This window comes from Lampetra planeri, chromosome 37, assembly GCF_965212315.1.
Source record: "Lampetra planeri chromosome 37, kcLamPlan1.2.h2, whole genome shotgun sequence".
In the NCBI taxonomy this organism is placed as follows: Eukaryota; Metazoa; Chordata; class Hyperoartia; order Petromyzontiformes; family Petromyzontidae; genus Lampetra; species Lampetra planeri.
In genome coordinates this window covers 6,991,866-7,016,683 of record NC_136143.1, presented here as the reverse complement: position 1 = coordinate 7,016,683, position 24,818 = coordinate 6,991,866, and the positions used below count along the sequence as shown (strand labels likewise).

The following is a 24,818-nucleotide window of genomic DNA, read 5'->3' as shown; positions in this document are numbered from 1 at the left end:
TGTAGCGTTTATTTTCATTTGTTCGCTGGTGACTGTGTATTTCATATCGAAATCGCCTCCAGTGCTTTTGCTGCTGGCGGCTATAAACGTTTTTGAAAGTAAAAAAAAAGTCTCCTTGCCCATCGAGGGCCAGTGACTCGGTGTCCACTTAACTGCACATCACGTCGGAAAGTAACACGATTGCTGTAAAGAAGCAATCACAATAAGACCTACACCTCTATCTTAGAAGCATTGGTTCAACGCAAGCGCAAACTCTTCAGCAGAGTCCGAATCGCTTGGACCAACAACCCTTTTCGTAAGATATGGGTCCGATTTCGACGTACACACTATATATACAGCAAGGCCATAATTATAATATATATTGGGGGTGACACATCCCCCCCAATATTAAAATATGCTCCAAATGCCCCCCCCCCCCAATATATTGCTATAAAATAGATTTCTGTTCATATGATTGTGTTTATGGTTGTACTTTATTAATCCCTAATCTCTGCCATTACATACAATGAAACAAGAAAAGGTAAAAAAAGAAAAAAACAGCGCAATGTAATACAATACACTATTAGACATTATTGTAAAAAATACGGTAAATAAAAAGTCCATCCCATGTGTTAGGGAATTTTTTTAATATTTTAGGCAGGAAATGAGTTTTCAAATTTAGATTTTTTTTTTTTTCTTGGGAGGGACCCCCAGACCCCCTCTGGAAGATTTGGTCCCCCCCAATGTTGACTCCATGGCTACGGCCTTGATACAGAGAAACACACAACACAACATAATAAGCGTGTGGTGGAGAATGTTGTAACACAGAGCCGCTGTCGTACAGCGCCCTCTAGTGAGTGAGGTCATGTTTAACCGGCAGTCGTAGGGGGCTCTCGTGGGCCACACAATGCAAGGGAGATGCTCACACGTATTCTTGCCACGACGATAACCTAATTACTGCAGCTACATACTATTAACATTCCTTCCCTTTATTAATGCTACCCCTATCCCCTCCCTTTCATGCTGCTAATCCTGCATAATGCACGGGCATAATTACTTTAAACCCCCCGCCAAACCTCCTACGCATTTCACAAGTAGTACTAATCGCATATCTGCATTTCCCATAAATATGCAAAATTCCTCTTGATATGCACATTCTTTTGTCAAGGCGCCCTTCCCCCCTCCATCCCAGCTTAAATAGTTGCTCCAAGCCTGGAGTGTTTCATTCAGACTCTGTCTTCTCGACAGACCTGTTCTTCACCTGAGGACGGCTGCTTGCATTGTGGCCGAAACATCGTGAGAATTATTTTATTATGTTTTATTTTTATTATTGTATTATTTCCATTCTACGTGACTTTACCGAAAGAGCCAAGAAGATGAATCCCTGCAGTCACGAACGCTTTAAATCGAAATTTAACCTTATCCTTTATCAAGCAAGACCTCAACAGGTGACGTTTCGGGCAATGGCCCTTCATTGGGCCCCTCCTCCACCGCACACACATTATAGACTGCCAGTACACTTACCCAGCTTAATAACCAGGCTACAGTCTACATTATAGACTGCCAGTACACTCAGCAAACTTAACAACCAGGCTACAGTCTACATTATAGACTGCCAGTACACTCACCCAGCTTAATAACCAGGCTACAGTCTACATTATAGACTGTCAGTACACTCAGCAAACTTAACAACCAGGCTACAGTCTACATTATAGACTGCCAGTACACTCACTCAGCTTAATAACCAGGCTACAGTCTACATTAGTGTTTTTATTGTTTTTTATTATCTTCATTTAATTTTTATTATTTTCATTTACTTTTTTAAAATTATTATTATGTTTCTATCTACGTGACTTTACCGAAAGAATCAAAGAATATGAATTCCTGGGGTCACGAAAGTTTAAAGTAAAAATTTCTGATAATTGGTTACGTCACGTCCGCTCACACCACCCGCACTCCCCACCAACCCCGCCCCCTCGTCTGCCTCCAGACATTTCCCGCCAGGTCACGTCAGCTCCCCCCACAACCCCTCCCTCCACAACCCCCACTCCTCACAACCCCTCCCCCCACTCCCCCTCCCCCCACTCCCCACAAACCCTCCCCCCACTCCCCACAACCCCTTCCCACTCTCCACAAACCCTCCCACCCCACCGCACCCCTCCCCCCACTCCCCACAACCCCTCCCCCAATCCCCACAAACCCTCCAACCCCACAATCCCACTCCCCACAACCCCTCCCCCCACTCCCCACTCCCCCACTCCCCACAACCCCTTCCCACTCTCCACAAACCCTCCCACTCCACCGCACCCCTCCCCCCACTCCCCACAACCCCTCCCCCAATCCCCACAAACCCTCCAACCCCACAATCCCACTCCCCACAACCCCTCCCCCCACTCCCCACTCCCCCACTCCCCACAAACCCTCCCCCACTCCCCACAACCCCTTCCCACTCTCCACAAACCCTCCCACTCCACCGCACCCCTCCCCCCACTCCCCACAACCCCTCCCTCCCCACAACCCCTCCCCCAATCCCCACAAACCCTCCCACCCCACAATCCCACTCCCCACAACCCCTCCCCCGACTCCCCCTCCCTCCCCCCACTCCCCCTCCCTCCCCCCACTCCCCACAACCCCTCCCTCCCCGCACCCCTCGTCTGCCTCCAGACATTTCCCGCCAGATTCGACGGCTCTCATCGTTACGTCACGTCCGCTAACCCCACAACCCCTCCCCCCACAACCCCCCCACCCCACACACCCCTTCGTCTACACCCCCTCCCCCAAACATTTCCCGCCACGTCCGGCGGCTCACCTCGTCGTCCCTCCTCACGTCACGTCCGGTTAGGTTCCACGCTCGCGCCAGCTTCGTTTCCGGTCACGCCACTTCCGGCAAACCGGCTGGGGGGGGTGGACGCGGAGCCGGGGATACTCCGAGCGGAGTGGTGGCCGTGGAAACCTCCTCACTTCTTCCTCTAAACCTCCCTCCCTCACCTCCTCACCTACCTTGTCTCCTTTGACATCTTCCTCGTACAGCAGACAAGAGCGAGGAGAGAGAGAGAGAGCAACCGAGTGAGTATGAGACGAGTCTGTCAATAACCCCGTCGATGTGGCCGCTGCGGTGGGCACGCGGTGACTTGATGTGATGATGTTACCGTCTCTCTCCGGATTGTACGATGCGCTTGTTCTCACCATGTTTTAAAGTTGTCACGGGGTAAGTCTTATTATTCGGTGGGTGTATGAGCGCGTGTGACTACTCGTGCATTTTGCTCGCCGGAGCGTTTTGTCATTCCAGGGATACGGTCCACGACTGCTCTGTAAATGAATGTATGAGACGGGGAAGACTTATCTCGTGAATTATAAAAAATATATATATCTGTATAAAAAGGTTAAGTTTATTCATTCAAACGTATGAGGAAAGTCGGCTTGAACGGCACAGGCTATGCCTAGGCTATGCCTAATAGCCGGTCGTCAGGAATTGTGGCACCGCGACAGCCAAAGGGGACTGCGCGCGTCCAATTGGACGGTGGATTTGGAGCGGTGACATCCGCGATGATTTTGGGATGTCGATGGCTTGGGAACGACCCATTCAGCAGTGGATTGATCATGACTATTGATGAAATGTTATCTTTTTTTTGTCTCAAACGAAGTGTCAATCCTCTTGTCAGACACCCCCTACTGGACGTTTGTGAAAAGGAGCTTTAAAACTCATCCCGATGACTCCGTTACAAATTAATATTCTGAATTTGCTTAATTGGAATCCCAAGGAATACACCTGTGGGATTTACCTGGTGGGGGATTCTGGGAGCTCATCAAAGCTGTTGTTCTGACAGTTCATTTGGTTTATTCACAAGGGCAAGTGATTGCTCCGAGATAGTGGTTCCCCGAAATCTTTTCAGTAAAATTATCAGGAGAGCCCCAATTGAGTTTGAATACTTGTTTTCAGGAGGGTCTTCCACTCGCATGTTTAACCGGTTCAACTTAATGAGTGTGAAAAAGAAACACATACGAGGAGATAACGCTCTAGGATCTGCACAAATAGATTCAACAATCCATTGATCTACTGCCAGCTTCTGGTCACTTGACAGCCCAAATCTACACCTGGTCTTCCCAGTTAGTCTCCCATCCTAAGCAATAGCCAGGCTCAACCCTCTTTATTTTCTGACATTTAACAAGGTCAGACATATTCAGGCGATTTACCTGCAGCTTGTAGGGCCCTAGGCTCTTGAGTTAATCTACAATCAAGAGTTCAACCATCTTAGTTGGTCCCTCTGGGCTAGTGGAGCCCCAGATAGACTGATGCTGACATTCACTGGTGGTGTCTCCAAGCTTTTTCTTCACGCTTGTGTCAGACTTGGGTTAATTTTCGTAATTGCAAACGCAACAGCTTTGTGAGATGAAATACAAATTAGACCGTGATTGCAATTCATTATGAATAACACCTTCTTGGTTCTATCGGTAAAGTCACGTAGAAGGGAAGTAATAAAATAATAAAAACAAAACATAATAAAATAATATAATTCTCACGACGTTTCGGCTACAACGCAAGCAGCCGTCCTCAGGTGGTGTTTCATTCTTCACCTGAGGACGGCTGCTTGCGTTGTAGCCGAAACGTCGTGAGAATTATATTATTTTATTATGTTTTGTTTTTATTATTTTATTACTTCCCTTCTACGTGACTTTACCGAAAGAACCAAGAAGATGAATCCCTGCAGTCACGAAAGCTATAAATCGAAATATGAATAACACAATTACCATTGTAATTGACCCCAGGTCTGGTCGAAGGACCCTGGGAGCTGCTGTTTTCTGTTTTCAATTCCATCCCACAGTTGACTCCAATCAAGGAGGAGACCAGTTTCCTGGGGTGAACCAGACTTGGTTGCTGCGGTGAGATGAGACGGGAAGGCTTGAATCGGCGAAGTTATAATGCGGATGTGGTTGTGGTAGAGCTCTTGTCTAGAGTGCCAAGGAGGCTGAGTAATACGGCTGGAGGGGTCACATCTGCGCTTTTTAAGTGTTGATGCCGCTTCGATGACATCTCCTTGTCATCATTGCTGTACCGACTATTGATCTGGGAAAATTGAAACATGTTCGCTAGAATCATTACTTTTCGAACAAGTAGGACCTCTGTAACCGTGGTTATATAGTTACAATTATTACGGGGTTTTTTTTATTTGTGATATTTGGGCTGTGGTATAGAAAAGGGATGTCGCAGGATCTTCTAACATCGTCTTCACAACAGAACGCGCACTTTTGTAACTTGCTGTAGGTGGTTATTGGCTGGCACAACGATTTGAACCCATGTCAACTCACTCAAGAAACAAGCACTGTTCCGTTGACAGGAAGACAAAGTGATTGAAAGTAAACCCATTCTAATACTTTCTGTAAATGGTGACAAACTCCTCAAACAAAAAAGTGCATCATGGTCAGGCGTTTTGGGAGAAACAATCAATTGATTGTCTTTTGCTGTCTATAAATCACCTTCCGCGTATTATTATACTCAAAATTATTTTAAAAGGTCATGCAAATTTTGGGCAGATTAGATCTCCCAAACATAGGGAACTGTGCTATAGCACCACTGTACAAAGAAAGTTTCAATACGGGCATTGTACCGTAATTATACGAGTGGGAGCGTTAGGGAGCCCCCACTTTGGGATGTTGTGAAACTTTTGGGTGTTTCTGGTCAGCTCATCGGCAAGTGAGAGTTAATCTGGGAACGGAACTGTCATGTGAGGTGGGGAGCTCCTGTTACTCTGGACTCTAATTCGCTAGAAGAGTGAACACTGTGCCAACTTTAGGGGTAGAGCTTTTTCTGGTATGGTGGCCTCCTTATAGCCCGAGGGAGTTATGTGCGACCGCCACACTTCCGTCCACTCGGCATGTCTTGGCAAGTGGCGGAACTGTCCAGTTTCACTTTGTGTGTCGAAGGGCCGATCCTGGTATGCGTAGGCCGGTTATATAACAAGTTGAGTGAAAAGGCTTTGTGCCGTTGAGCTTGATGGATGTTTTCTTTTAAACGAGTTCTACCTCTTTTCAAAAAGTCGCAAACCTATCGACACACTGTGCTCACATACAGTCTTAAACTATCCTTTTCCCCATTTCACACGCTCATAAGCCACTCATTTACCCAATACACTGTTGGGCAGTTGCTCGGTGAATGTTAATGTATTTATGTGCAGATCCATTCACGTATAGTCTGGACCAAATCAGCTACAATGTGCCTGCTTCCATCAGATATTGGGAGCTAAGCAGATTTGAGCCTGGATAGTGCTTTGATGGGGACCATCGTGCACAGCACGTAATGGGCTGCTATCACTTTATGTGATGGGCAGTTTAACACACTCATATATTCTACTCTATGCTCCCTGTTTTCACCAACCCACACTGACCAGTGTAATAATGTATCGTGAAAATAACCTCCATAACTTGCACGGTTTGGGGAGACCCTCATGCATCAGAGCATCAACCCTTGCTGTACGTGTAAGCACGCTTGTATAAACTGCACATGGTTTTTGTAAGAGCTCATGCAGCCGTGATTGTGAAACAATAATTAACACACGGAGGACTGTTATATTTTAATAGTGTGGATAACAAATGTGCTTGCAAAGTGAAATCCTCCACACGCACACCACACACGCTGCGTGACCGGTGACAGCACTGCACTTTGGTTTGTGGGTTAGCACCATGAACCTCACCACGCCATTGCGGACTTTGTGCCTACACACGCAGCCCTACCAGAATCTGTGGTTTGGTGCAAAGCAAGTTGCGCGGCCAAATTACAAGTGGGCATTTTGTTTTAAATAGCTACGTCCTTCGTGTGCCGTGTTTGTCGCAGGGAAGAGGCTCTTGAGCGCGGGTTGTCCCAGCTCACCTTCGAGAGATTGCGGAGATGGCGTCGGGTGGAGGTGCCGGTGAGACCCAGAGGAGAAGGACGCTCTCTGGAACGTCGCAATCGCGTAACGGCTTTTCCGCAGGTGCTCCTCGCTCCATCACTCGCTCACATGGGTCACGTCCTCCGTGGTCTTAACTTTCATCTTTACACTCTGTGAGCATCACTCCTCTGCCCTCTGCTGTCATTGGAAGGTGACTGCCTCCGACTGCCCAGTAGCAGAGGTCGCAATCGGGTACCCGATACCTGTACCCTACCCGATACCCGGCTACCCGTACCCGACCGGGTACGGGTACCCGTTTGCGACCCTGGTGCGGCTGGGTACGGGTAATGGTAGGCCGTGAGTCACTGGTGAGTAACCGTTTGTCACTCATTTCCCAACGTCTTGTCTCTTCTCACAATTCAAGTTCCTAGAATCAACCCACCCGCGCCTGCAACATGGCTTCATCCCAGAGATCGCAATCGGGTACCCGTACCCTACCCGATACCCGGCCGGGTAGCCGGGCATCGGGTAGGGTACGGGTACCCGTTTGCGACCCTGGTGCGGCCGGGTACGGGTAAGGAATCAAAACCCGTTTGCGACCTCTACCCAGTAGCATCCTTTGCAAACCTCCTCCACAGAGGCCAATCTACACAACGCTGGTGCCAGTCACCGGTCCTCCGGTTTTTCCCTCCACATTTAGAAACATGCGTCTAGATTATTTTTATGCTGTGGATTTTCACGTGATAAGTCACTTCGTTGAGCTCTCTTTTGTGGCCAGGTCGCTTCTGAAATAGAAGCTAATGGTTCAGTGGACCTTGCCTAATTAGAAAAAAAAAGTTTTTTTATTTGGATATATATCTTAAAGTTGCTTGCCTGTAATTTGCGCTCCTATCGTGTTTTTGTATAATTTGTTGTAACTTTCTGACCTGCCCCTATTGGACATCTGTGAAAAGGAGCTTGATTGCTCATCGGATTCCTCCAGTATAAATGAATATTCTGATTCTGATGTCCAAAATGCCATCATCTCACACTCATCAGAAACCCAGCAGGGAGCCCACAATTAGTTGTTGGCAACCCAGCAGAGATTTGTTTTGGGATCAATCAACCCACCACCCCCCCCTCCATCGGGTTAAAACACTGAAGCTGACTTGGAGCATCTTGGGCGGTGTCTGCGTACGCAGTGGCCGAGCAACGTGCGGTGCAGGCGCAGCGCGCGCGCGATCGCAAGGAGCGGGACGGGCTGGTGCTGTGGAGGCGGCCGTTCACAACCATGAAATACTTCCTACTCGAGTGCGGTCTGGAGACGTGCAAGTGGGCCAGTCGGTGAGCAGCACCACCACCCCCACTGATTTGTGATCTTTTTTTTCCCCTGCGATCTTGCCTCTTGTTTGCTGGTGGTGGCGGCGGTGGCGATGAGTGGTTGCAGCTCAGGATGTAACGATCCGTGGCCTAAACATCGGCCCAATGCTTACAATGATTTGCCCTTAAAATAAACTTCGATTCGCTACATCGTTCAAATTAATTATTATTTAAATAACAAAAAACTCGCACGTTATTTATATCCCTTTGTCAATCCACTGCCGGATGTAGGTCTCCCCATGCAATTTTTGTAGTTGGGGATGTTTCAGGCGGGGGTGCCCAGGACCAGTTTAAATATCACTCTCCATTGACGTTCACCGCACTTTCAAATCCCGCTCACGCCCAATAGCAGTGGCAAATATTTGTGCTGATCCTGGGCCTCGCCTAGGTCGACTCAGCCTTAAATGCGTACCTAGTGCATTGTAGATGCGTGCTCCTGGCCACCCATCCTCTCTTGTGCCGTGCTGGCCTTCATAGGTGCTCGCTAACGGAACTTTCCCAAATAGTCTGTTACAAGCTATGCGGGTGTGTGGGGGGGGGGCGTCTTTGTCTTTGTGTGTGCGTGGTGTGGCAGGCTGTGGGCACGGAGAGGTGTTGTAACGCTCTTCCTGCTGATGCTCGCTGCTCTTACTGCTGCTTACTATGCCGAGGGGGAGCACCAGGAGGTGAGGTTGCCCCGCATCCACCGGAGCATGTCAAAGGGCATTGATGTTCTCTCTGGCAATTGTATGACAATCGTCTCCAGAAATCTTCACCCATCAGCAGTTGCTCTACTGTCAATAGGCGCTGTTGATTTTACCAAATCTGGGTAAATCTCATCGCGCATCCCCCTAGTGGGCAACAGAGGTGGTTGCCTTCCAATGAGATGACAAACCGATGTCACAACACTACCAGACGGAGGCTCTGTGCTCTGTAGACCAATCATTGTTCATCCAAAAAACTGCTTTCATTGGCTATACTGGGCGTCGGCAACCTGCAGCTCCAGAACCGCATGTGGCTCATAAAAGGACTGCTTAGAGACGTTATTTATTGAGAACCGCCTCGCATTCACATACATTGCGGCTCTTGAAATATTTAGTTAAATGGTTATTTGTGTTATTTTGGTTGCCGAACCCTGGGCTAAAAAACTTTATACCAAGTTGGCGTAGTGGCTCATTTCAAATGCATTGACGGCAATAATTGCCCTAAAACATGTTTAGTGGCATCTCAGCCTTAACAAATGACATGCCATCATAATAAGTTGCGGAACGGTCCATGCGTGAGGATTACCTTGTGCCAGGTTTGTGGACGGATTTCGAAAACCCTCGTGTATTTTCTAACTGTGCAATGCAGTTTCTTAGTAATTGTTGTCGGCCAACAGTCTCTCACTGTTTTCTAGCTGCCGTTACTTTTACAAACGTATGCATATTGTGTGTCGTGTTACTTTTGTGCGTACTATGTTGTGTTAAGCGTTTGCATACTATGCCGTGTTAAGCGCCAAGCGGAAGCCTGCGCCGTGTGGTATGAAGAGTGCTCACACTCATGTGCCGTGTTATGTGGGACTTGCTCGCAGTTCGTACGGAGCACAGAGAAGAAGATCCTGTGGTGTGCCTACTGGGTCGGCCTGGGCATCTTATCGTCGGTCGGGCTGGGTACGGGGCTGCACACCTTCCTGCTTTACCTGGTGAGGCGTCCCTAGCGATGTCCCATGACCATCTCCACATCCACTTGCCTAAATCGTGTCGTCCGCACAGTTCTTAAAGACGCCTGAGAATTACGGCCAACTCTCTCTCATCTCTCTCTCTCTGCTTTATCTCACTTTGATCTCAATGATCCGTATCCCTTGTTTATGGCTCCGCTTTTCTCTGCTGCTTATTTCCTTCTCTCTTTCATCTCCCCATAATCTGGATCTCTCTGTCTCGGCTGGCCGTATCTCTCTCGCAAGGCAACTGCCAAGAGCATTATTCGCCAGGCCAAACATGGCTTGCTTGGCCGCCAGTTGCAAGATGCCGCTGAACGCTTCTCGCTGGCGTCTAACCTGGTTGTTGAGTTTTTATTCAAGCGATCCACTCCCCGCCCCCGCCTTCGCACCCCCCCTCCTCCTGCCAGGGCCCCCACATCGCGTCAGTGACGCTGTCGGCGTACGAGTGCGACTCGGTGGACTTCCCCGCGCCTCCGTACCCCGACGAGATCATTTGCCCAGAGAGCGACGGACTCAACGTGCCCATCTCCATCTGGACCATCATGTCCAAAGTCAGGCTGGAGGCCTGCATGTGGGTATGGCTCGCACCAACAGCCCGAAAGCCATCATCGAAACAACTTAACATCACGTCTCATCTCAACCATTTCATGCGCCCTGCTGCAGTTGCACCAAATGGGACTCCGAGTGGCAGCTGTCTCTGTGCGGCGCAAGGTGTACACCACACCTGCCTTGAAAATGCGTATTAGGGGGCCGTATCGCTTTGTAGTTTTTCCCAATTAAGTAATTTTGCAAGCATCGAATTTGGATAATTGAATCCACCAGCACACATGGTCTGCCCTATGACGAATGACGTCATTAATAAACCCGAAGTATTAACCAGGACGGCCTCCGGGCTCGAACTGCAAACCTCATTGATTACATTGATTTTATTTTGTGTATAAATCATGGCTGCTCCTGATGATAAAATGTGTTAAAATAATGGGATACCATTGCCCGTGACCATAGCACGTGTTGAGCAGTCTGCCGAGCAAAACTGACTGCACCGCCGTTGTTGCACATAAGAAGTTTTATTTTTTCTTGTTGCGGCCGCACCTCGCACGCTATAGCTCCTCACGGCGTGCACACGCGCTAACCCACGCGCGCGTGCGGCCGTACATGGCTACAGGGCGCTGGCACGGCTATCGGCGAGTTGCCGCCGTACTTCATGGCGCGGGCGGCGCGGTTGTCTGGGTCCGAGCCGGACGACGAGGAGTACCAGGAGTTTGAGGAGATCCTAGAGCACGCGCAGGACTCGCAGCAGGTCCGCACATACACACACACGCGTGCACACGTACACGCAACGATAACAAGAACAACAACAACAACAATTGCCGTTTGTCACTAACTGGCGGTGATGTCATCACGCCGCTTGTGCCAGACTAGACGCACCTTGAGGCCACGTGAAGTTTCGAAGGCTCACTAGTAGGTCACAGGACAGACGCAGGTTCCTTAGGTTAACTGACTTGGTAATAGCCACTTGACGCTCCGCTTGTTCTTGTGAGCGTTGCTCCTCTGCCCTCCGTAGTTATTGGAGGGCGACTGCCTCGAACTGCACAGTAGCGTCCTTCACGAACATCCTCCACAGAGGCCGATCTAGACAATGCATGTACCAGTTATCGGTACGTCCAATCAGCTCCGCATCATCCTTCTGTACCACATCAGTCCATCTCTTCTCTAGCGTGTACCACGCATATGCCCATACACGCACGTTTACTTGCATGCACAAGGGGCAAAGATCTCCCTCGATAGCCTGAAGACACTCTTGGGACAAATGCTGTGAGCGAGTACCTAATGAAGGCTGGCAACAGTGCACGATGGGTAGGTGTGTCTAGCAGCTTATCTGGCCGTGTTTGTCTCCCCAAGTGGTGATATTTACACACTGCCCACCACGTACTCATTTAAGGCTGAATTAACCTAGGGGAGATTCTGGACAGGTTCAGATATCTGTCGCTGATATTGGCTGTGAGCGGGAGTCGAACTCAGGTGACCGGATTCGTAGCGCAGGGCGCTGACCATGACACTATCGCTTCCAACACATGCACGTCAACACACACATGAGACGGTTGAGATATGTGTCGTCGTTGGTTTGAGCCATCGCAGGCAATCAAACTTGGGTGGCAAAAAAATAACTGAGCAGTACACTCACTGTTATGATACTGCCTCAGGGAATAATTATTATTATGACTACGACAACACGAATGTATGCACCCACACATACATACCGGGTCACCTTTGAACAACGGCTTCTTAGCTCAATGGGCCTATCCCAAACTAAACCGACTGATGGGCACAGATGATCCTTGGCAAGTGGATACTTAACACCCACGTTGGTGCTCGCTAACGGCACTTGCTCGCTGGGATTAGACAACGTAGAGCCGGTTTAGAATACGTCATTCTAATTATTCTTTGGTTCTTTCGGTTAAGTCACGTCTAAAGATAAAATAATAAATTAAAATAATAGCGACGTTTCGATTGCAACACAAGCAATCATCATCAGGCATAAGAGAAATAGCAACAAAAATCTAACTAGAAAACTATAGACAGACATACAAGCAGACAGACATCACAAGGACACACAGAGAGAGGACACATATCGGCACAGAGAGAGGGGTCGTTTCTGTGACGGTCCTTTAAATATAGGGAGGGGGGACCGTCACAGAAACGACCCCTCTCTCTGTGCCGATATGTGTCCTCTCTCTGTGTGTCCTTGTGATGTCTGTCTGCTTGTATGTCTGTCTATAGTTTTCTAGTTAGATTTTTGTTGCTATTTCTCTTATGCCTGATGATGATTGCTTGTGTTGCAATCGAAACGTCGCTATTATTTTAATTTATTATTTTATCTTTAGACGTGACTTAACCGAAAGAACCAAAGAATAATTCCTGCAGTCACGAAAGCTCCAAAATTAAGGTCATTCTAATTGTTGATGAAAGTAAGTGAGGCTTGGGCAGGACATGTCGCGGGAAGGAAAGATGGCCGGTGGTGAAGACCAAGACCGGAGCGGCGGCCTATTGGTAGCCAAGGGACGCGGTGGCGAGATGTTAATTACAGTAAAACCTTGGGATTGCGAGTTACTTGGTCTGCGAGTGTTTTGCAAGATGAGCAAAAATTTTAAGTAAATCTTTTTTTTGATAAACGAGCGAGGTTTTGCAATACGAGTAGTACGTGTATACGCTTTGTCTGCCGAGCGTCACGTGATCACAACTGATATACGAGTGCTTTGGATTACAAACACGTTTCCGGAACGAATTATGCTCACAATCCAAGGTTTTACTGTACCTCACATCCCGACCTTGGCGCCTGTAATATTTGGACTTTGCATGTTCTCCCCGTGGTGGCGTGGATTTTTACCAGGGTCCTCTGGTTTTTCCCTCTACATTTAAAAACATGCGTTTCGACTATTTGACTGCAATAAATTTACACATGATCAGCCACTTCGTTGAGCTATCATTTAAGGCCGGGTCGCTTCTGAAAAAGAGTGAGATCGGTCAGTAGGCCTTACCTGGTAAAAAAAAATTGCTTGCTAGACAACGCCTACCGCAACGAAATGCAGGAGCTAAGTTTATTGTTGTATTGCAGGACCATGAGAGATGACAATGACTTGGGGGAGACCTTCATCCAACAGTGAATCGATCATATCTGATGATGATCATCATGATGATGATGATCTAGATTTGAAGTTTTCGTGACTGCAGGAATCCACACTCTTTGGTTTTTTCGGTAAAGTCACGTAGGTATAAAATAAAATAAATCACGACGTTTCGATTTCAACACAAGCAATCATCATCAGGTGGGAAAACCACAGCATGATGATGATTGCTTGTGTTGCAATCGAAACGTCGTGATTTATCTGATTTTATACCTATGTAGCAACGCTCACGACTCGTTCACACCGGAGTTGGAGGCACACTTGTTTATTTTACACCAACGTTGTGACATACACATTTGAGGGGGTATCGGCCCCCTCACCCGTCTATCTGAGGACACACCTCTCTAGCTAACCCTAGCCTGCCTCTGAGTCCTCCACTAATGGGCTAGGGGAGGCTATCTTGGCCCGACACTGGTCAGTCGGGCCCGGTACCCAGAGTCCAGACCAGCACTGGCTCTGGCTCTGGTACCACGCCACTGGCTCGAGCCTGCGCGGTCCTGATAAGGACGGCGTACCAGGGGGAGTCCAGGGCTCTATCTCAGACGTCTTCCGCCTCCTCTTCTTTAGCTAAACATCACTCCCGAGCCCTTCGATACAATCCCCTTTTATACCCCACCCCTCCCTGAGGGGTGGGGCCCCGGGGGATCATAACGACCGAATCGACCCCCCAGGGTGTCTGGCGCGGACGTCGCAGAGGGCACCTGCTTGTGCACACATGTAGCCCCGCCTACTGTGTTTGTTTACCATAGGCTGCCATGCATAACGGGCTCTCTCTCTAACACCCCTACATCACTCCCCCCCGCATAGCATGCAGCCGTCCCGGCTGCCAACATACAAAAATTTGACAATAAAGGTGCCTTCACCCCCTGACCGCGCGTGTGCCTCACTATTTTTGAACAATAACAGGAACCAGAACAAGAACGCAACAACAAGATGAGAAACAACCCGACGCACCCCCCCCGAATAAATACGAATTCCGTAAAAAAACAGCTTATATACAACCAGCAGGGAACCCACCCCGCACACACAACAAACGGTGAACCCAGCATATGTACATCCGAGGAGCGGGAAACACACCATCCACACAACACCCAATAAACACAACAGCTATGTACACATTTTCCGGCCTCACAACAGTTTGCGCATTTTAGCGCGCGTCCTTGCAGCGGGCCCCTCACACGGGGTAACCCCGCGTGGCGGACCATCAGGTGGCGACTGTCCGTCTTGAGGTGAGCATTCCTCTGACTCCGCGTGACCCTCGGCATCCGCAGGAGGGGTGATCGGGCGTGAGCCCGTCACTCCTGATGCTCCTGAAGGTGGCACAGCCGGCAAGGCATTAGGTGAGAGCGACGGAGACGGACCCAGCAAGTCGGCCGACCCCCCACATGTTTGGCCACGCGCGTGTGAAGTGGGGTTGTGTACCGCAGCGAAGGGTTTTAATCTGGAGGGGTGCACGAACCATCGCCGCTTCCCCCACTTGATGCGCACGCACTGCGGACGTAACACCTCCACCACTTCCACAGGGCCCCGCCACGGCCGCACAAGTTTAGAGGAGGTTGCCAGTGGCACCTGGGGGCAGTGCAACCATGCCTTGTCCCCCGGCTTCCACTGCAGCATGTGCGCTCGACTCAATCTGAGGCGCTCATTTGCCTTCTGACGGAGGTCAGAGTTTTGCATTGCAGCATCCCGTGCCTCGGTCAATTTGTCCAGATTAAATTTAACGTGGTCAGCCAGATTAGTTTTTCCCTGCGGCACGGGGATCCGCAACTGGGCACGAACAGGCGGGTCTGGTTCTCGGCCGTACATGAGGTAAAAGGGAGAAAACCCCGTAGCCGCATGGGGTGCCATCCGGTACGCCGCCAAGACCCCCTGAATTTGTAGGTCCCAATCCGTTTGCGAGTCCGAAACTTGTTGTGATAACATGGACGAGATGGTGCGATGCAAACGTTCGACCATCCCGTCAGTTTGTGGGTGATATGGGGAGGTCCGAATTTTCTTTGTGCCCAGGAGATCGCAGACTTGTCTGAGTAGTTTACCGGAAAAATTTCTGCCCTGGTCGGTCAGCAGCCTCTCCGGAGCACCTTTGTCCAGGACATAACCCTGAACAAAGGCCTCCACGATGGCTGCTGCCGACTGGTTGGCCAAAGGCCAGGCCATAGGCCAGCGTGTAAAATACTCGACACCCGTCAACAAATATCTATTCCCTCTGGGGGTGGCGGGGAATGGTCCCAAAATGTCCAGAGCGACCAGCTCGTTTATCCTGGACACTTTGATCGATTGCAAGGGCGGGTTAGACTCTCGTGCCGGCGGTTTGCGTTGTGCACATTGAGGGCACGATCCCAACAAATCCCCCACATCCCTCGTCATGCCAGGCCAGTAAAAATCAAGTTGCAGCAAGGCGAGAGTCTTTTGGGTCCCCAGGTGTAGGAGGCGCTCATGAGCGGCCCATACCACCCTACCCCGCAACCCAGTAGGGACAACCAGCCGATGTCGACGTGACTTCCCGTCCCAATGCATTAGCAGACCTTGGCACATTTCCCATGCGTCGGAACCACCACTTTTTCCCCCCTTCGCACCGCCAACGCGACGTCGCCACCCGAGGAGGGAGACATCCTCCATCTGGAGGCGCCCCCATTCAATGACGGGCAACCCCAACAGGGAATCTTTGCCCTGCTGTTCGATTGAATTAGGAACCATTGCATCGTCGTCGTTGGCGGCCGCCAAGACAGGTACCAATGTGTCCCCTGGAGGCCTGCAACGTCCAGACCCCAGGAGGCATGCACACTCGGAGGTGGTTGGCAAGCGTGACAGAGCGTCCGCGTTGGTGTGGCGAACGCCCTTACGGTATGTGGTTTGGAAATCGTAATCCTGGAGGACCTCCAACCATCGGGACAATTGTCCCGATGGCTGTTGAACCCTCAGGGCGTACTGCAGTGCCGCATGATCTGTGCGGACGGTGAAATGCCGACCGTACAGATATGGGCGATACTGTTGGACGAAATGGACAATTGCCAACAGTTCCCTACGGGTGACACAATACCGTTGCTCCGCTGGAGACAACACCCGACTGCCGTACGCAACCACATGTTCCACGCCGTCAACCACCTGGGAGAGCACGCCCCCAATACCCGTGTTGCTCGCATCGGTGTCGAGCAAGAACGGTTTTGAAAAATCAGGGTAAATCAGGGGAGGAGCGTTTACCAAAGCATCCCGAAGGGAGCAAAAAGCAGCCTCCTCCTCCTGACCCCAGCAAAACCGAACCCCTTTAGATGTTAAAGCATGTAGGGGTATGGCGATAGTCGCAAAATTAGCGACGAAGCGTCTATAATACGACGCAAACCCAATAAAACTCCTAACCTCTCCCACTGAGGTGGGAGTCGGCCAGGAGCTTACACACTGCGTTTTGGCGGGATCGGTAGAAATACCTGAGCGCCCCACGATGTGCCCCAAATAACGCACCGACTCGCGTAACAAATGGCATTTTTGGGGCTTAAATTTCAAATTAGCAGCCCGCATCTTTAGGAAAACCGCCCGCAACCTCTGGAGATGTTCCTCAAAAGTTTTGCCAAAGACAATGACGTCATCCAAATAAATCAGGCACGACTCCCATTGCAATCCAGCCAAAACCAATTCCATCAACCGCTGGAAAGTTGCCGGCGCTGAGTGTAAGCCCATCGGCAACCGGTTGAATTGAAACAGGCCGTGCGGAGTACGGAAAGCAGTTTTAGGCTTTGAATCATCGTCCAGAGGAAGCTGCCAGAATCCCGAAAGTAAGTCCAATGTGGAGAAGAATCGCGCTCCCGCCAAGGCGTCAAGCGATTCGTCCATCCGTGGGAGCGGGTATGCGTCGGCAACCGTAATTTTATTAAGGCGCCGAAAGTCAACGCAAAACCGCAACGAACCGTCCTGCTTCTTAACCAGGACGATCGGCGCTCCCCAAGGGCTGTTGGAGGGAGAAATTATGTCGGCGGCTAGCATGTCATCAACAGCCGATTTGACATGGTCCTTTTCGGCGGGACTCAACCGAAAAGGATTTTGGCGTATTGGCGCGCTGTCACCCGTATCAATATGGTGACGCAGCAGATGAGTGCAGCCCAAATCGTATTTATCCCGACTGAAAACGTCGGAAAATTCCCTCAGTAGTGTCTTAAGACGTTGGCGCTCTAAATTTGACAGGTCCGTCGATCCCGCGCAAAGCGCCTCGAGCCACCCTTCATCGCTGTCTGAATGTGGTCGCGGTGCAGGGGCAGCGCCGACATGACTCGCGACGGGTTCCTCACAGGGCACCGGCGTTGCGTGAGCAAGCACGGTCCCCTGTGGGACCACCACCGTCTGCGAGCCCACATTGAGGACCGCGATGAAGGGTTCTCCATCCCCTCTCACTATGGTCTGGGCCGGGAGTAAATTAGGTCCACTGACCCCGGCCCTAGACGGTCCCAGCAAAACCCCTTGAGCCCCAATGCCCTTAGCGAAGGGCCGCCGAAGTCTCAAAGGAATTAACATTTGCGCCCCCGGAGGAACGCGCACCGTTCTATCTACGAACGCCGGCACCGTCGCGAACGCCGTCCGGCTCGTAGCGGGGGATGGCAAAAACGCCATGCGTCGGCCCGATGGGAGCTCAATGCATCCCTGATCGATTAATATCCTAATCGGCATTTTGGCCAGGAAATCCGTCCCCAGCAGGCACGGAACCGCCAGCGAGGAGGAAACAAAAATCGGCCCAGATAATTTAATATCCCCGACACAAATTTGGGCTCGAATTTGTCCGATGATGCCAAGTGAACCCCCGTTAGCAGCAAAGAATGGCACATTAACAGGCATCAAAGGACGGCTCTGGGCAGGGAGAATGTTATAAATCAACTCCGAAATAATGGTCGCCGATGCTCCTGTATCGACCAGGATGCGCACCTCGACCCCATCGATGTGACCCACAACGGCCGACGACCCCGATGACGCGGCTACAACCCGATGGGCCAACACGGACCACTGGCTGGGTTCAATGTGAGTACCCAGAGCGGTGCGTGTTGGTGCCATGGTACGCGGTATTTGCCCCCCCTTCGCTGCGGTGTTCGAGTGTGTGACGGGCGTGTGCGTGGGCCAAACATGAGGGGTGCCGCGACTCGCCGGATTATGATGGTGGAGCTTGTGACGAGGGCCGGCGTCCCGTTGAGGTGTCGTTCCGCGCTGCCGAGGAGAGCGGCACCCCGAGGCGACGTGGCCCCGGATGCCGCAGTTATAACAGCGTGGAAGCGCTGGTGGCGACGATGGACGTTGTAGACGGCTTGAATCGGCCCGGTCCTCCCGCGCTCCCGCTCCGTGCTGCCGTCGATGGTTGATGGCGCAAACCTCTTCCGCCGGGAGGGTGGCCGCAGCGACGGCGCGCCCGCTCGCCGCCTTGCTGGCCTTCCGTCGTTGAGAGGACAGGTTTGCGTGGAGGAGACGGGCCGCTTGGAGGGAGCACATTTCTGCATCGTCCTGTGCGACAATGACGATGTCTAAGTCGTCCGCCAGCAAAAGTATCTTTTCTGTCACCATGGCGTCGATCCCCTCGTCGTCCATTCGTGGAAAGGCTTCCTTTGCCAGCGCCAGGAGGCTTGTACGGTACGCCAGGGGCGACTCCTTCGTCCCCCGCTGGCGATCGTAAAAGAGTTGACGACAGTCCGATGGTGGCCCATACACAGCGGACAGCACTTGCATCGCCTTCCGCAGCGTGGAACGCCTCTCCTTCGTTGCCGATGTTAGTGTGGCGAGGGCGTCGCTGTCGAGGAGTGCTGGCAGTGCTCGGAGAGCCTCGGCGTCTGTCCACTGTGCCATCTCCTGGTGAGCGAGGAAGCGCCGCTGGAAGCCGCCCCAGTCGCCCTCCTCGCCCACAAATTCTTTGAGCGGCGGCAGTCGCTGATGTAAGGCAGCGGCTGCAGAGGACGATCGCGCTCCCTCGTCTCCCTCACTCGACTCAGCGTCGGCCCGAAGCAGCGATGGCATCGCCGGTCGCACCCGTGGTGACGCGGCAGGCACTGTACTCCCGCCGTTGGACGCGATGCTTAGAGCGGCCACGCCCTCAACAGCAGCTGCGGCGATGGCGGGAGTTTCAAAATGTTGCTCCGTTGAAATGGCGGGAAGGCGCTGTGGTCGTTGGCTGCTGTCGCCTCGTGGCGGTCCCGCAGCCCCCAGCCGCGTGATGTTGTCGAGCATGGCGGCTGCGGCGTACAGCAGCTCGGCCAGCTTCGCGTGCGCCTGCCTCAGCCCCTCCGTCGACGGCTCCCCTTCCTCCAGCTGCTGTGGCGTGGGTGCACCCAGCCCCGGCTGCTCGATGGCATCTTCAGCCATCTCGGGCCCTCCGACTGCAGCGGTGTCCTCCGCCCCTGGTACTCCGACTCGAGTCGTCCGGCGTGTATCCATGTTCGTACTTTGTTTCACTTCTGACGCCAGATGTAGCAACGCTCACGACTCGTTCACACCGGAGTTGGAGGCACACTTGTTTATTTTACACCAACGTTGTGACATACACATTTGAGGGGGTATCGGCCCCCTCACCCGTCTATCTGAGGACACACCTCTCTAGCTAACCCTAGCCTGCCTCTGAGTCCTCCACTAATGGGCTAGGGGAGGCTATCTTGGCCCGACACTGGTCAGTCGGGCCCGGTACCCAGAGTCCAGACCAGCACTGGCTCTGGCTCTGGTACCACGCCACTGGCTCGAGCCTGCGCGGTCCTGATAAGGACGGCGTACCAGGGGGAGTCCAGGGCTCTATCTCAGACGTCTTCCGCCTCCTCTTCTTTAGCTAAACATCACTCCCGAGCCCTTCGATACAATCCCCTTTTATACCCCACCCCTCCCTGAGGGGTGGGGCCCCGGGGGATCATAACGACCGAATCGACCCCCCAGGGTGTCTGGCGCGGACGTCGCAGAGGGCACCTGCTTGTGCACACATGTAGCCCCGCCTACTGTGTTTGTTTACCATAGGCTGCCATGCATAACGGGCTCTCTCTCTAACACCCCTACACCTACGTGACTTTACCGAAAGAACCAAAGAGGATGATGATGATGATTTTTGTCTTATATGCATGTCCATGTGCTGTGTGCAGGACTTGGGCACGAGAGCCAAACTGGCCATGCAGCATCTGGTGCAGCGTGTCGGATTCTTTGGCATCCTGGCATGCGCCTCGGTACGGTCCCGCCCAGCTCCTTCGATCCGTGCCCTCATCACAGTCTCACAATGTACCCAGCACCTCACTCACGAGAGAGACGGTTACATCGGTAATTTGTGCACAAGTCACACGACTCCAGTGATTTGTAATTAGAATGTTTGTTTTTCCCTGTCCCTGCCCGGTGCAGATTCCCAACCCGCTGTTCGACCTGGCGGGCATCACGTGCGGCCACTTCCTGGTCCCCTTCTGGACGTTCTTTGGAGCAACGCTCATCGGCAAGGCCATCGTCAAGATGCACATACAGGTGAGGTGGTCGTGTGGGGTTCGGGGTCCGGACACTGAGCCTGCACAGCTGAGATCCTGGGATCGAAACCAGGCAGCCCACCCGTGATTTACAAAACTGGGTTCTCAATTGTAGTGGGTTGATGGTTTCAGCCCGCTCACCAATGACTGTCTGACAATCTTGTGTCATGATATTGGTCGCGAAAGCCTACGTGTTAAACCGAATTTAAAGTGACGGTGTTTTGTGTACAGTCATCGGTTGACAATGGTGAGATCATAAACTCCCTACACTTGAGAACTCGGTTCATTCGCAGGCGGTTGGCTGGATTCGAACCCAGGTGGACAGTGGCTTTGGGATCTGCCGGTTTCCTCGTGGATGTTTAACCGACGCTCCTTGCCTTTTCTTTCGTGTGTTTTACAGAAACTCTTTGTGATCATCTGCTTCAGCAAGCACATAGTGGAGCAGATCGTGGGTCTGATCGGGTAGGTCCTCCTGGGGTTGTTTTTATACACCTCTTTTCCACTGTACAACCGAGCCACAGCGGTGCCACGCTGTGCCAGACTGGCATGGCTCCAGAGGTGCCGGGTTGTTGTTTTTTTTCCCCACTCAAGAAGCCGCTTAGCCATGCCCACTGACGTCCCGAACCCCAGTAGAAAATCGGCCAAATCGACCACACTTCGTCCAGTATACCTTTCACAATGGCTGTGGCTACCAGTCACATGCCACCACCATCTCCAGTTGACATGTGACCCATATAATATTCGGTGGAAAAATCAAGCCATGGTATGAAGCGTCCACCCGAATCTTGGAAGAACAGTTCCAGTGTTGTCTTTTTTTCTGAGCGCGCTCTCCCCTGCCCTTGTTCTCTCCCCCCCCCCCCTTCCGTCGCAGCTCCGTCCCGTCGGTGGGGCCGATGCTGCAGAAGCCGTTCCGCGATTACCTCGAGGCCCAGCGACTCAAGCTGCACCACAAGCCCGGCGCCGCCTCCTCCCCGGTAACGCAACGCTAAAGATCCCCCTGTTTTAGCCGTACAAAACTTGCAGGGGCAATTGCTGTTAGCGAGTACCTGTTCAGGCTGGCGTGGCAGACTGGGTGGTGGTGTGGCTGGCTGGCCAGCACCATCCTCGGCTGGCTTTGCCACTCAATTTTTTTTACTTATCTCGGGAAGTTTCCAGAACTGACTCGGATACTACTTGCCAGAGGTGGGACAAAGTCATTGTTATGCAAGTCCAAGTCGAGTCGCAAGTCATCAAATTCATGACTCGAGTCTGACTCGAGTCCAAGTCACATGACTCGAGTCCACATCTCATAGGTGGGACAAAGTCATTGTTATGCAAGTCCAAGTCGAGTCGCAAGTCATCAAATTCATGACTCGAGTCTGACTCGAGTCCAAGTCACATGACTCGAGTCCACACCTCTGCTACTTGCCACCGATATTATCCATGGCTGGGAATTAGACCCAGGTCGCCGGTATGATAGTGCACTGCCCTAACAACTGCAAAGTAAAAAATATAAATATCGTCCGTGGATAGTTTTATAGACTTGGGGCAAGTGCTTTTAGCGAGCACCTATTAAGGCTAAAACTGCGCAAAAACAGTGTCCTACCGAGGAGCTAATTATATAATGGGCAACGTTTCGGACTGGGGTCCTGCTCTGAAGAAGGGCCATTGCCTGACATGTGGTCTGCTGTATATTTTCTGCTCTTTCGGGCAGTGTTCTTGAGGGACGTGTTATGTTTTTATTGTTTGTGACCACTGCCAAAGCAGTAGCGCAACAAAATGTTGTTCACTTGTGTTTGCGTAGAGGTCGTTGCATCGCGAACCGGAGTGCTATACCTAGTGCGCCGGCTTCCGCGGTTGTGCTGCCATGCACGCTGACCGAAACGTCGGACATCGTTGCCGAACGACACAACGCGGCACAGCCAGAAAACCGCATCGGAGAGCTGTGCGCTTACCCCCCCTACCCCCCCCGCCCCCTTGCTCTTGTTGGGTGTCACGTCACAGGGTGATAGCTGGCTGTCGTGGGTCTTCGAGAAGGTGATCATCGTGATGGTGTGCTACTTCGTGCTGTCCATCGTGAACTCGATGGCGCAGAGCTACGCCAAGCGTGTGCAGCAGCGTCACACCCTGGAGCAAAAGGAAAAATGATCGCCCATCCCTCGCCCGACGCTCTCTCCTGCCAAAACCCGCCATCGCGCCAAACACCGCTGTCCCGCCGGCCCGCTACTCCTGCCGACTCGCAATCGAGAGCGTCTCCCCGACAGACTCGTCCCGCTCGTCGCCCACGCCCCAGTCACACGCAGCTCCCTGTAACAAACATCGTGATGGAACGGTTTAGTGGTAAGTGAGGCAGGGGGGAAGGCTGGTCCCCCCGGTGGCCACGGTGGGAGAGTAAAGGAATTGAGTAAAAAGTAAAGAAACCTGAACACTGCCATTAATGATGACGTGGAACATTTATGTAAAGAAGCAGCTTTTGTAGAAAGCTGTTTTTCCAAGGCTCCGAAACAATTCCCGTGTAAATTTCAAATGTCTTTTAAACGCGACGTGTATGCCGAGTGGCTTGCCAGAAAACGCAAGGTCCTTCTAAAACTGGAAAAGGTAGATGTCGAAAAAGAAAAAACCTTGGTGATGGGGAAGTCCGACTGAAAGGGCTTACTTGCCAGGCTTCTAGGCTTCAGGAGTGCATTCATATCTCTGACACTAGAGGCATCAACAAGCACCATGGGTCTGCACCGGATGATATAATTATTTATGGGATTGCAGCCGCGGTAATTCATGCGCAAAATCAATGATGACGACAGTTACCCCGACATTCAAAATTTTTGTCCCCCCCGCGTTAAACCGTCGTGTCTGCTTTCTCCACGGTGATTGTAAACCGCTGCTCCACCGTGGTTTGTAGCCGTTCTTTATTTCGGCGAATTGAACGTAGAGTGGAATATTTTTTCTTCGGCAGTTGGAACGTAGTAGGACACGCGTAGTAACTCCAGTGCAGGCATTTGAACGTAGCCTGACCAACCGTTCGTCTGTAGACTTGTTACATCATGTGGCCCTGAAACAGCTGTTTGAGCAGCTCTTGAAATGCCCCAGCGCTGGACATGACATTTGTGACATTAATGCCTGTGTCCTGGTTTAGATCTACGGTTTCCACCTCCGAGGTACAAAAAGAATCCAGGACACATCATGAGAAGAATATCTCACGATACCAGAAGAGGGAAGGAATACTTAATACATTGTCTTGAGTGGTTTATTATTAACCGACTGACAAAAAAATCCTCCTTTTAACGTCCCCCTAAAAGACTCGGGAGATTCCAGGACAGCAGCTACCTCTACAAGAGGACGATCCTGGGAAAACCAGGGCAGGTGGCAATGCTGGTTGTAGAATGTTTGAAAATCCTTTAATGGATCAGTGTGTAGGCCTTCTCCGGCCTTGGAACTCAACACATTAGAACGAAGAGTCTTGTTCGCTAAATACAGTAATAATAGTCCTAATTAAATATCCATTAGCATGAGTGTTTTCATCACCCGCTAAAGAGGGCTGAGATTTATCAATGGTTAATAAAGACCTCTATTTTATAGTAAACAATAGTGATTTATCAGCCTCCTTGATTTCCGCTTGTTGATTTTTGTATAGAAGGTATTTTCGTTGGACAAATACTTAATGTTAATCCGAGGCAATTTATGCTTTGCATAACATTGGGTGGCATTCGTCTTGTTAAAGGTAGACATCGGTTAGGGAGTTGCAATGCTTGCTGGGCAGAAGACTGTAAACTGTGAACGGTATCGTGACGTGGTTGAGACCGAACTCATAAAAAAGTAG

The 24,818-nt window shown here is 51.2% G+C and overlaps 1 protein-coding gene across 2 annotated transcripts; it reads left to right on the top strand.

The window, feature by feature from the left end:
* The first annotated feature begins 2,858 nt into the window (after positions 1-2,858).
* LOC144730991 (vacuole membrane protein 1-like) lies at positions 2,859-24,586 on the top strand. 2 transcript variants are annotated; one of them, XM_078611933.1, is made up of 13 exons: positions 2,962-3,045; positions 4,803-4,860; positions 6,809-6,947; positions 8,027-8,168; positions 8,779-8,869; positions 9,757-9,867; positions 10,293-10,460; positions 11,051-11,185; positions 20,657-20,737; positions 20,907-21,023; positions 21,423-21,484; positions 21,894-21,996; positions 23,006-23,421. In XM_078611933.1, the coding sequence occupies exons 3-13, from the start codon at positions 6,863-6,865 to the stop codon at positions 23,147-23,149; spliced, it is 1,239 nt and encodes a 412-aa protein (XP_078468059.1). In that variant the 5' UTR covers positions 2,962-3,045; positions 4,803-4,860; positions 6,809-6,862; the 3' UTR covers positions 23,150-23,421. The 2 variants fall into 2 exon arrangements, with proteins under 2 accessions (XP_078468058.1, XP_078468059.1); XM_078611932.1 differs by lacking the exon at positions 4,803-4,860 and having other exon boundaries at positions 2,859-3,045; positions 23,006-24,586.
* Positions 24,587-24,818: the final 232 nt, after the last annotated feature.